This window comes from Muscardinus avellanarius, assembly GCF_963383645.1.
Source record: "Muscardinus avellanarius genome assembly, chromosome: 16".
Taxonomy (NCBI): domain Eukaryota; kingdom Metazoa; phylum Chordata; class Mammalia; order Rodentia; family Gliridae; genus Muscardinus; species Muscardinus avellanarius.
The window spans coordinates 44,801,030-44,813,332 of NC_137802.1; the positions used below are offsets into that span (position 1 = coordinate 44,801,030).

The 12,303-nt window shown below is 57.7% G+C and overlaps 1 protein-coding gene across 2 annotated transcripts; it reads right to left on the reverse strand.

Annotated features, from left to right (window-relative positions):
* Positions 1–1,976: 1,976 nt before the first annotated feature.
* SPATA20 (spermatogenesis associated 20) lies at positions 1,977–9,545 on the reverse strand (the record flags this gene model as incomplete). 2 transcript variants are annotated; one of them, XM_080713718.1, is made up of 16 exons in its annotated part: positions 1,977–2,147; positions 2,317–2,397; positions 3,079–3,278; positions 4,671–4,882; positions 5,141–5,309; positions 5,548–5,740; positions 5,816–6,025; positions 6,123–6,197; positions 6,637–6,741; positions 6,831–6,961; positions 7,384–7,585; positions 7,685–7,828; positions 7,904–8,058; positions 8,221–8,285; positions 8,392–8,568; positions 9,469–9,545. In XM_080713718.1, 16 exons carry the CDS (start codon positions 9,543–9,545, stop codon positions 1,977–1,979), a joined length of 2,367 nt encoding a protein of 788 aa, XP_080569844.1. The 2 variants fall into 2 exon arrangements, with proteins under 2 accessions (XP_080569844.1, XP_080569843.1); XM_080713717.1 differs by lacking the exon at positions 9,469–9,545 and adding an exon at positions 8,686–8,762.
* Between the last annotated feature and the right edge of the window lie 2,758 nt (positions 9,546–12,303).

A 12,303-nucleotide genomic window follows, 5' to 3' on the forward strand; every position in this document is an offset into this window, starting at 1 on the left:
CAGAGAGAGATGAAATTACTTAGATGACTTCCTAATCCATGATGCTGGCCCACAACTGTTCCAGAACAGTCCTGCTGGCAGAACAGGGAGCACACGGAGTGGGGCCGGCACAGGGGAGGGGTGCTGTGGGGACTTTCCAATCCCACACCTAGCAAGGTTTATGTTCAGCCTCGCTCTCTTCAGAAGTTCAAGGACTTCTGGAAGAATGCTTTAAGGCTCTAACTCCTCCCTCTGTACCCGTTTTCAGAGTCCCACTGTCATGTGTGGGTCTGGTATCAGGAGAAAGAGATCCGAAAGAAGACTGAAGGGTAGAGACACCCGCTGCACTCTGCGTCCCAGCCGCGGCTGGACCTCCCGGGGAAGAGGACGTCTTCTTAACCTGAAGACCCCAGAGAGAACCTGATGTGTGGGGAGGCCCCAGGCCAAACTCATCCTCTCTATGCCTTGAGGGTCCATCCACAGGAGGCTGAAGGTCCTCGACTCGCCACCTCATTTAAGAGGGTCAGTGGGACGGCAGCGGCAAGAGGGCTATGCACACTGCCCAGACCATTCCAAAGCCAGGGCTGGTGCTGCCAAAAAGGCCACCTGTGCCTCAGCACGGTGTGCCTTCCCCTCTACAGCCCCTGGCCAAGCTCCACATGCCCAGCCTCTGACTTCCTGGCACGGCTGAGTGGGCTCCAACGAGAAAGGGGCCAGTTGACCTTGTTGGCTGGGGCTCTAATCCCCTCCAGATGGGCGGGTGGCTTGCACCAAGGGCCAGCCGCCCAGAGAGAGCTGAGTCTGGTCCCAGTAACCATGTGTGGCTGTGTGTAACGGTGTGCCGGGAGTGACACTGTTCTGTTCCTCTCCACTGTTGACATTACCCCCCGCCCCGTCAGTGGCCCCTTTCATGCTTCCTTGTCTCTAGAGGCTGCTTTTGGCCAGGTGCTGCTGGGCTTGGGGCCTAGGAGGATGCCCAGGCTTAGCAGACCCTGGAGGCCCCCGAGGGAGGGCTCCCCCCTCTCCACCTGTCAGCCCCATCACTCTGCACCTGCCCTTCCCAGTGCATGCTTCCCAGTCTCCGCCTCTGATGGAGGCTAGATGGGGTTTCTGGAGCCTGCCAAGATGTGCGTGCCAGGGACAGACTCAAGAGCATCTCTCAGCATCGAAGGGGCAGGAGGAGGTCACAGGGAGGCACTGGCTTTCTCTGCAGCAGGAAAGACTCAGATAAATTTGGGGAAGGACTTCTAATACAACAGATGCTCCAAACAAAAGAAAACTCTTTCTCGGCTGGCTCTCATGAAAGCAGGGGAGGAACAATATGACCTCCTTGGAAGCCTTGCCTCCCTCCTGATGTGGCCAGGGTTGAATGGATCCCCCTCCCCAAAGAGAGATCTTAGTCCTGATAGCAGCAGTTGCTACCGTGCACCAGGGCACATGCAATGTTGTCCTTCCCTGAAACATAAAAGCTCTCACTTTTAAGCTGTCCCTTCCCCAGCTCAAAACAAGGGACTACGGGGAGGGAAGGGGAGAGCAGGCCCCTTCATGGCCCCTCCTAAAGACAAAGACTGGGCTTTCCCCTTCCTGCACCAGTACACACCCCTGTCCCCACCCTGGTCCTCCATACTTGGTTTTTAGTCCCCTGACCTCAGTTTCTCTCAAGTTTAGTGATCATGAATGATGGGGCAGGGTCACTCTGGAAGGTGAAGGGGGGATGGGAGAAGACAGAGGGGTCAGCTGGGGACTCTCAGAGGAAGAGGCCCTGGGCCGCTGGTTCCCAAGCTGGAGCGAGGCTGAGGCCCTGAGGTCATTGCGGGACGCTGTTCGGTTTATTCCAGGGTGAGTGGGTGCCCATGAGGGAGCAGCGAGGATGGCCGAGGTCACCTGGTGGCAGGGTGCCCACGAATGGCTGCAGGTGCTGCACGGCCCCACTGGGCCTGAGTCTCTGGCCAGCTGGGAAGCTCCACCTTCTGCCCCAGCCCGAGTGGGTGGGGCAGTCACTGGTGTAGGAGTTTTCGTAATTCACAGGGTTCAGTGATGGGCATGGAGCAAGCTTGATTCTCACACACATAGGCAGTGGCCCGGTCTTCCAGACGCCTCAGGGTGCTCAGGAAGGGCAGCTGGCGGGACAGAAAGCTTGAGGGGTCCCCATCAGCCAGAATCAGCACCTGGGGCAGCGGCAGAGCAGAGAGGGTCACCTGGGGGAGCATGGTAGGGGTTGCAGAGCCCACTGTGAGGTGACCTCTCCCCCGGCCTTCAGAGGAAAAGACCTTCAGATGTTGGGGAGAGAGGAGGGGAGAGGGCAGGAGGTGGGGCAGGGCTCACAGGGACAGGCACCTTGTTAGGTATGTAGATGGAGTGAACACACTGAAGCAGAGCCTTGGTGTCCTTGGCCTGGGGGTCTCCACAGATCACAATCTGGCCGGAATAAAAAGGTCTCTTGGTGTCAGACGACAGAAGGGCTGGGTTTCCCTATCCTCCCTCCACACCACCCTCTATCCCTAAGAAGGATTGAAGACTCATCTCAGGTGCCCATCGGATTTAACACTTGGCAAGTAAAAACATACACACACTGGAGGACACACAGTAGCAACAGAATGCACAGCGGTAGAGACACAAGAAACACTTGCTGCACTGGAAGACACAATACACACACACCCATCTGCAGGGAGACTCCAAGCACTCACACATATCTGACCCCACACAGAGGCAGATCACACGCATACTCACACGCAAACATATGAACAAACGCAGGCAGCCCTGAGACAGATAGACAAACACAAACCAGCACACACATCCAGAGAGGCAGGTAGCAGGACACACAGACACACACCTCCAGGGCTGCACACACACAGAGACAGAGATGATCAGACTGCCACACAGCCTTACAGAAAAACACCTAGCCGCTGGGAACCCATATTTAGCCCTTGCCTCCTGCCCCCATACTCTGAAGGCCGAGTGACAGGCATTCACACAGGCAGGCACGTGCCTGGGCCAGAGGCCAGCCTCCCCCAGACGCCTCTACTGCACAAAGCAGGGTCCTGCCCCAGCTCCCCCACCCCTGACCCCAGGTCCTGGTCCAAGGACCCTCATCCCCACCTGCTTGAGGGTCTGCTGGTGGGCAAAGAGGGCGCGGGCCATCTCGGGCAATGCCACCGGGACCCGGCGCATGCGCTCAGAGAAGGCAGTCAACAGGCACACACACTTGTCCATCCAGTCCTTGTGGCCTGTGAAGCCATGCAGCCGCAGCAGGTTGTGGGCCGACACAGAGTTGGCACTGGGCTCTGCACCATCCTGGTCTGCCGGGCACAGGGAGGGTCAGTGAATCCAGGTCCAGGGGGAGGGGATGGAGAAAGACAGATCCTGCCTGGACTGAGAGGTCAGTGAAGGCCAGCTCCAGCAGTGATGGACACTGGGCTCTCTTAGGGAACCCTTAATTCCTCCTGCTGAACTATGGGTCCCCAGGCTCCCTACCTCAGTCTAGTCACCCAGGCACTCCAGCCAGAGTGGCTTCAGCCTTCTTGTCTCTTAACCCCACTTCTAATCCATCTATGAGTCCTGCTGGGACTGCGGCCAGAGTACATCCCAATCCCACCACCTCTCCCATCCCAGCCTTACCCCGACTGAGCGTTTGCCGATACCTGCTGGGACTGAATGCCACAGATGGTCCCCTCACTGGTCGCCCCATTTCCCCTACCCACATCACTTCACCACCACCAGAGTGGCCTCCTTACGCCTAAACCAGGGCAGGTCACCATCTCCTTAAAACTTCCTGAGCCCTCCCCTCCTACTCCACTGGCCTCAGTGCCCTCCTCTCGGGTGGGCTCTGCCCTCCAAGGCACAGGCTGCCTTATCCGGGCCTCTCAGACTGTCTCCCCTGCCTGAACAACTTCCCACCAACTCCATAGCCACATGCCCCTTGTGCCTCTCAGGCCTTGAATAAATGACACCTGCCACAGATTTCATCTGCTCTCCCCCCGGCTGAGCTAAATCCCTTCTGTGGTTCTCTCCCAACGTGCTTCCTTTCATTCAGCTAACATTTAATGAGCACCAGCTATGTGCCTGGACTGCATGAGGTGCCAGGGACATAGCAGCGACAGAGAGCTTTGCTCCCGGAGGAGACCATTAACGACAGTCAAGATACAGGTGAATGATGGGGCACAGGCACGTGGGAGAGGCTCCTCCTTTGTGGCACTCACCACAGTTTAACCACATGTGGCGTGTGCACTTTTGCATCAACACTGATTATTTAGCGTTCTCCCCTACCACGCTGTAAGTTTCCTGAAGTCAGGAACCAAGTTAGCCCCGTTGAACGTTATCAGTCATCTGTGGGTGCCAGTGACTGTGCCACGCACGTCCACAGAGCAGCTAGTAAGTCTTCCTATCAAGCCCATGAGGTGGTACCAGCGTTTGGAGCAGCATAAGAAGAACCAGAGGCTCAGAAATATCAGGAGAGCGTCCCAAGTCACAGGGTGAGTTAAGAACAGAGATGTAACTCCAGGAAGGCCCACACCAGCTCTTATTTTAGGGGGAAGGGGGTTGAACCCAGGGAAGTTCTACCTCTGAGCTAGACCCCTGGCCCTATTTTATTTTTTATTTTGAAACAGGGTCTTCACCATCACATTGCACTCAGGGAGAACCACACCCCCGCTTGGGCCCAGGACCCCAGACTGGCCTGTGCCCACACTGACCGTCCTTCAGACGCAGGGGCAGGCCGTCCCCCAGTTCAGCCTCACTGCAGAAATAGCCACCACCTATGGAGTCCCAGAAGAGCCGGTCCTGTGTGTCCTGCAGCCGCAGAGCCCACTCCAGCCATGAGCTCTCCTGTGAGGCCTCGTAGAGATCCAGCAGGCCCCGCACCACAAAGGCGTAGTCCTCCAGGAAGCCCCAGCAAGGCAGGTTGCTGAGGACACAGGAGGTAGGGGACAAGCTGGGGACAGGCCTGGGGGCTTCATAGAGGGGGCATTTCTCACGCATCCTTTCAGCGAATCCTCTGCCATGGCGACCACTAGCCAGTTTCCCAGATAAGTGAGTGGGCCAGGGAGGTTAGGAGCTCACAGTGAGCACAAAGCAGGGCAAGAATTACAGAGCAGGGCTGGGAAGGTGCAAGGGAGCCCAGCCCCATCTGCCCACAGCCCCCACAGTCTGCGCAGCGCCCCACCTGTGCTCCACAGTCCCCCCAGTCCCAGCGTAGCACGTCCGCTTCAGGCGGCCACTGGCCACGTCAAACATGTGCCTCTTGAGGAACTTGGCACCGTTGGTGGCATGGTTGATCAGCCTGTCTACACCCAGGACGGCCCCAGTCACAGCAAAGCCAGACACCATCAGACCTGGAGGGAGAAGAGGGCAGAGGTGGCCGGCTGAGGCCAGTGCCCACCCCACCCCTTAGGCCTCAGAGCCAGGCAGGGCTGGACTCCTGGGTCATCTGCGTGACCTCTCAGACTTGGTTTGTTCACTTGTAAATTAGGGATAAAAGGCATGATAAACGGGACAGCATTTAGCACTGCCTGACTGAGGGGCTTGGTGAAGGGATACTCTACAAACAGGCCTCGGACATGGCTGCCCCACCATTCCAGGCAGCCAGCATCTTGCTGTCCATGTGTGGCCTTGGCCGATGTTTCCGCGCCTGGAAGAGCTTCTCCAGCCCTGTGGCAAGCAAAGTCCGTACAGCCTCCACGTCCAGGCCGAAGCGGGCAGCAGTCAGCTCCAGAGAATACCGCACAGTCAGCACGTTCTGGCCCTGCAGCTCCCCCTTGGGGTCCTGCGGAAAACAGCCCTTGTTGAAGAGAGCCCCTGTGCCCAGTGGGTCTCCTCCAGTGTCCCCAGAAGCCCTCACCTGATTGGAGCTGATATTGCCAGCCTCTGTGAGTCCATAGTGCTTTATGAGGAGCTGGCCCGAAGTCAGCGGCTCTGTGGCACCCACCACGGGCTCTGGGAGGAGCTGCTGGATCTCTTTGACCGTCCACACATAGAAAGCACCCTCTTTGGGCCGCATGCCCCGCTCTGGGGGCGAATCTGCGTCCTCTGCGCTATAGAAGCCTCCAGACTGTAGGGAGGGGAGAGTTGGCTGGTCCCGGCCTAAAGGGCAGCGGAGGTCCCAGCCCCTCCCGCAGCCAGGCCTGCCCGCCTCTGTGGACACACACCCGGTGGCTCATGCTCCGGGCCACGTACTGCAGAATGCCTTTGGCGACATCAGAGTAGAATTCATCACCTGAGATCTGAGGGAGAAGGAGGCTGTAAATAAAGGTCATCAGGGTGGCCCGGGTATGTTTTTGGTAACATTCCCCCAGGAAAGTGGGAGCCAGAAGCCTGGATAGTAGATATATGAGAGAAAATTATGGGTTGGAATTAAGGGGACACATACCTGTGTCCCAGCCATTTCAGAGGCTAAGGCAGAAGCATCACAAGTTTAAGGCCAGCCTCAGAAATTTAGTGAGACTGTCTCAAAATTTAAAAAAAAAAAAAAATATATATATATATATATATATATATATATATATATATATATGCCTAGGGATGCAGCTCAGAGGTAGAGCATCTTTAGATCCAATACCCAGTACAATGAGGGGAAAGAGGAAAAAGAAATTAAAGGGGCACCACACTTGTTAGGAAGACCTTGGGAGGGGCAGCCGGGTCAAGACTGGGATCAGGGGTCACCTGGAAGGCCTGTGAATAGGCCACTGCAAGCTGCGCCTGGTCATACAGCATCTTCTCAAAGTGGGGGACGTGCCACTGGCGGTCCGTGGAGTAGCGATGAAAGCCCTGGGCCAGGCAAGAGGCAGGGCTGGAGGCTGATCCCAGCCTCTGTCCCACCCCGGCTCCACTCCAAGGAATGCCCAGCTGTCCCTCACCTGCCCTACATGGTCCCGGATGCCCCCATTGGCCATCATCTTCAGGGTGTGCAAGGCCATCTGCTGGGCCCGGGAGCCATCCTGGGTTAGCCGGTGGCTGAGCCAGTAGGAGAACAGGAAGCTCAAGATCACTGTGGGGCACCAAGAACATGTGGGTGAGGGGCGGGTGGTCACAAGGCCTCTGGCCGGGCTGGGTGAGGAGTTCCCTTGACAGGCAGTGTCTGGAAGGCTGGGAATCCGGAGGTCAACAGTCGACCTAGAGGATCTGAGGTCACTGCCCCAGTCAAAGATCAAAATATCATCAGCCCATGGGGACCAAAGAGTTACCAGCCAGACCAGTAACATTATCCAGGCCAGGGCCACTGGGTCACTGACCAGGTCAGAAGGTCATTATGTAGGTCACGGTCAGAGTCACCACCAAGAGCAGATGTCAAGTCTCCTGGCCAGCTAGGGGGACAGGAGGTTGATGATAAGCCAGGGGCCAGAAGACCATTGGCCAGGATAGGAATCAGGAGACCAGGACTGGGGCGAGGAGGGTATGGGGGGTGCTGACCTGGTGTGGGAAACTTGGGGGCCTCGGCGAAGCCACCATACTCCTCGTCATAGCCTTCATCTAACTGCTGGAAACAGCGGCTGTTCATGGTGGCAGCAGAGGGCGGCACCTGGCGGTCACCCATGCTGATCTCTGACCGGGCCAGCAGTGCTGTCGTGACACGCTGGCTGTTTTCTAGCAGGGTGTTCTTGTTCTGTTTCCACTGTGGGAAGTGGGGCCACATCCGGAGGTCAGTGTGGAGGGGAGGCTCCTCGCACCCTCCCCTGGTACCTGGGTGCATCCTCCCCGGGTGCACACCCACCTGCTCCCGTATTCTCAGCAACACCGTGCGGAAGCCAACTCGGGTCAAGCCATCCTCGGGGGGGAAGTAGGTGCCCCCCACGAAGGGCTGGAGGTCGGGAGTCAGCCACACATTCATGGGCCAGCCCCCACCACTGCTGGTGGCCTGGCGGAGAGAGGGCCAGGGTCAGGAGCCTCCCCGGACAGGTGCAAGGAGCCCTCCTGTGGGACGATGGCTCACCTGCACAAACGTCATGTACACCTTATCCACATCTGGCCGCTCCTCCCGGTCCACCTTCACGCTGACGAAGTCCTCGCTGAGAAGCCGGCCAATTTCCTCGTTCTGGAAGGACTCCTCCTCCATCATGTGGCACCAGTGGCAGGTGGAGTACCCCACTGGGACAGAAGCGGGGTAGTGCTGGGGTGGTAAGGGCAGCCAGGAGCCCCCGCTGGACTAAAGAGGCCCAGCCTCTAGTCTCCTGGGAGCCCCTGGGACCCAGAGAACCTTCCCCTACCGCTGCCACGGCCTGCCTCTTCCTGAGAAGGCGGCTGCATTACCTGAGAGGAAGATGGGCTTGTTCTCTTTCCTGGCCTTGTCGAAGGCTTCCTGTCCCCAGGGGTACCTAGGCCCAGCAGGGTGGGGCGGGGGGAGTCATTTAGCAGCCCAGGGGATCCAGAAGGGGCCTGGGACCCCAGCTGCTTCAGGAAGGGCACCGGAGCAGTACTCACCAATCCACAGGGTTGTAGGCATGTTGTTGGAGGTACGGTGACTTCTCATTAACCAGGCGGTTGGGGACTCTCTGGGGTGTAGATGGACAGCTGGGCCGGCTTCCCTTCCCTCCAGCAGGCATGGGCACTGAACTGTTGACCGTAGCGCTTCGGTCCTTGTCCCGGGAGGAGCTACCCCTGGCGTGGTTTGAGGAAAACCAGGTGGGTCACGCAGGCCAGGCCGGTCACACAAGCCCACCACACTCCACCCAGCCTCAGGCACCCCAAGGAACCCCTGCTCCCAGCCCCACCCACCTTTCTGAACCACGGGGGAGACCGTGGCCTTTGTGCTCCCCCTTATGTTTTTGGGGGGGTGAGGAGAGGTGGCTCATTGGGGGCTCCCTTCCAGGTTAGTCTCCCCCAACCTCTCGGACCTGGTGGTGGGCTGAATAACTGTGAGGTCAGGGCGGGTCACAATGGGCAGAATGGTCCTTCCGCTCCGTTCTGTCCCCCTCGCCGGGCCCCCAGGCTGGCTGCATTGGAGGTGTTCTCTCTGGCACACATGGGGGCATGACCCGGGCACAGAAGTGCCCTTGCTGGTGGCTGGACAGGTCAAGCAGAGTCAGGTCTGGGGCTGGACCAGGTGAGGGGCAACATCCAGAGGAAAAAAGACACTGAGACTCCTCACTCAACACCCACCCACAGGCCGGACCCTCTGTGGGGCCAGGTCCTGGAATCAGTACTGCCTGGAGTTCAGCCTGGGAGAGTGATGCTGGGGACAGAGCTTGCCCTGTGTCCAGGCTGTGACAGGTCACAGGGTGCTTCTGGAGAAGAGCCCTGGCCCCACACTGGGTTTTAGGAAGGCTTCCTGGAGGTGGTGGCAGATCGGTCCCTGGGAAAAAGCCCCACAACTGGAGGGAAAGCCGGAGGAGGAGGGCCTTTCTACAGGGACCAGGTCTCCGGAGCAGACGGGAAGGAGATGGGGTACCGGGAGGACCAGGCATGCAGGAGTGGTCTGAGCAGGCACTGCAGACCAGGGCCGGGGAGAGTGGCCACGCGCCTGCAGGTGCAGGGCGGGCCCCAGCGGCCGGCTCGTACCTGCGGCTCCCGGAGAGGCCCAGCCCGGCACTGGTCGGCAGGAGGCCGCGGCTCAGCCAGACCCGCGCGCCCAGCATGGCTGCTCAGGGAGGACGGGGGCGGGAGGCGGCTAGGGGCGGGCCCGGTGCCCACAGAGTGGCGGGCGGGTCTTCGCCAGACCCGCGGCCAGGTGGCTGGTCTCCGAGCGCCACCCGGTGGCCGAATGTGAATCTCAGGCCAGACAGCCAGGGCTTCAGAGGACCCGGGTCTGTGCCTAAAAGCGGCTGAGCTTGAAAACCTGCCCCTTGGGGGAGGATAACCCTTCATCCGATTCAAATCGAGGTCATGGGTTTCAGAGCCCCAGCTCATTTTGTCTAGCCCATGCCCCTTTTATTTATTTACGTGTCCACATTACTGAGGATGGAACCCAGGGTGTTCTACCACTGAGCTCAAACCCCAGACTTAAATGTTTATTTTGAGACAGTGCCTCACTAAGTTTCCTAGGCTAGTTTTGAAACTGGCCCCAGTCTCAGGGATGACAGGTATGCACCACTGTGCCAGGCTTGGAACTGTTAGAAGTGTGTGTGTGTGTGTGTGTGTGTGTGTGTGTGTGTTACGGGGGACTGAACTCAGAGGCCTTCTACCTCTGAGCTACACCCCAAGTCCATTTATTTATTTATTTATTTATTTATGGCACTGGGGATTGAATCCAGGGGCAGTCTACCTCCGAGCTGCACCGCAGCCCTATTTTTAAATATTTTGAAACAGGGTCTCACTAAAGTTGTAGATGACCTCACTAAGTAGCCGAGACTGCCTGAAAACCTTTAATCCTCCTGTCTCAGCCTCCCAAATATTGGGATTACACGTGTGTGTCACCACAGCTGGCTTTTATTTTTTTATTTTGAAACAGAGTCTTGCTAGGTTGATGAGAGTCACACTGCTTGCAGAGACTGTCCTTTAACCTGTGGTCCTCCTCTCTCAGCCTCCTAAGTAAAAGTGTGGGCTACCATGCCTAGTCTAGCATTTCCTCTGAGAGGTGCACATGGCGATGGCGATTACTAGACTTGGAGCACAGCAGGGAGGCTGTTGGGAGAGAAATGGGGGTCACTAGTGTGGGGAGTCTAACCAGGGAGACCATGCAATAATTGCAGAGAAGGAGGTTCAGGTCTGGGCTTCATGAGCCCACAAAGCTACAGACAAGAAATGACCAGCTTGTAAGCCCAAAGGTGGCGGCATCTCAGAGGCAAAGGGACTGGGGGTTGCAACAAGTAAGGACCATCTACAAAGAAGCCAATCAGGATGGGCCAGAAAAAGCCCTGGGTGGGCTTGGTGGCTCTAGTTCCAGTAACAGACAGCAGGCTGAGAGCAGACACCCACTGGAGCGGACTGGAGAGGGCTAAGGAGGAAGAGAAGAATGGGGAAATGGAGAAGAGAGTGGGTGCTGGAGACACACTTTCAAGCCAGATGAAGCTGATGAGGAGACACTGATGGGTGGAATTGGGCTGAGAGTGGGCAGTGGAAGCTATGGAGGAGATATCATTGATACGGAGCGGTCCTGTGACTGGAGGGCCAGCAGGTTGGAGGGCCTAGGGGTGCTCCCGAGGGTGTGCTCCAACTAGAAGGAGTGAGACCAGGAAGGCTGCCTTCACTGTGGAGGAATGCGGATGGCAAATAGCCCCTAAGGGTGACCATGGGTGAGGGGAGCTGGGAGGTTGAGGAGCCCCTGGATAAGGAGTCATGTGAGTTTTGGAAAGAGGTGGGTGAGGAGAAGTGAGCCAAGAGGGAAACATCTGGAGAATGAGGAGTGGCAGCCCTGGGCAGGAGGAGGCAGGACAGCCCCGGGGCAGCAGCCTCCAGGAACAAGGGTCTTAATAGGGTGGAGGCAGGTGGTCGCTGGGTGCAAGGCTTGCTATGGGAAGCAAGACTAGCAACCTCTTCTTCGCAGGGGACAGACCAGCTCCTCTCAGGAGTCACCAGGAGGCAGACAGTTTAGAAGAGGGCTCAAGTGGGAACCAAGGAAGATGGAATCTTCTGGGTTTGGGTGCCGCAGAAGGCAGATGGGGGCTGGGCTCTGGGTGCTGCGGGACGAAGGGCTTAATGTTCATGCTCAGTGTCAAAGAGGGTGGACCCTGGGCAGAATGGCTAGTGGCCTGCGAGCATCTACATAGCACCCCCATAAGGAAGGAACTCTTAATCCCACTTGACAAATAAGGAAACAGAGGTACAGGCAGAGAGGTGAAGTAATTTACTCAAGGTCAGAGAGCATAACCACTTATTACTAACAAAGTATCATCATCAACATCAAACCTTGGGACAGAGTTTCGAGCCCTGTCCGTCTGACTCCTAAGTAGCTGCTCCTGTCTACCTGTCTGCAGCCGCCCAGATGGGACTCCCCCTCTCCCTCCCTCCACATAAACAGAGCAGGTCCATTCTCCACCCTGCCCCCTGGAGGAGAGTGGCATCGTGTCCCTCCCGGCCAACTTTGGTGTTTCTGGCCTATGGAAGGCCATTTGCCCTTTGCATCCCTGCAGACAGGCTGCAGGGCTACCCCTGAGAACTGAGGACGCCTAAGTGGTCCAGTGATGAGGAGCATTGAGTGGGAGCAAGGATGACCATGGTGGCCCCCAGGGTGAGGTACCAGGCCCTGTCTCACCCCGGGTCTCCCAAACCCTGGGAAAACCCCGAGTAGGGGGCGGCCTGGTGGCTGAGGTGGCTTCTTGTCATCACTGGTGAAGGGGGCTGGGAGCAGAGATGGATTGAGGGTGACGCAGTAAAACAGAGGCGCAGGGGCTCCTGCACCTGGCTGTGCGGCAGCTACATCTGAGCTCCTGCAGGTTGTGGGCTCAGCAATCCTTG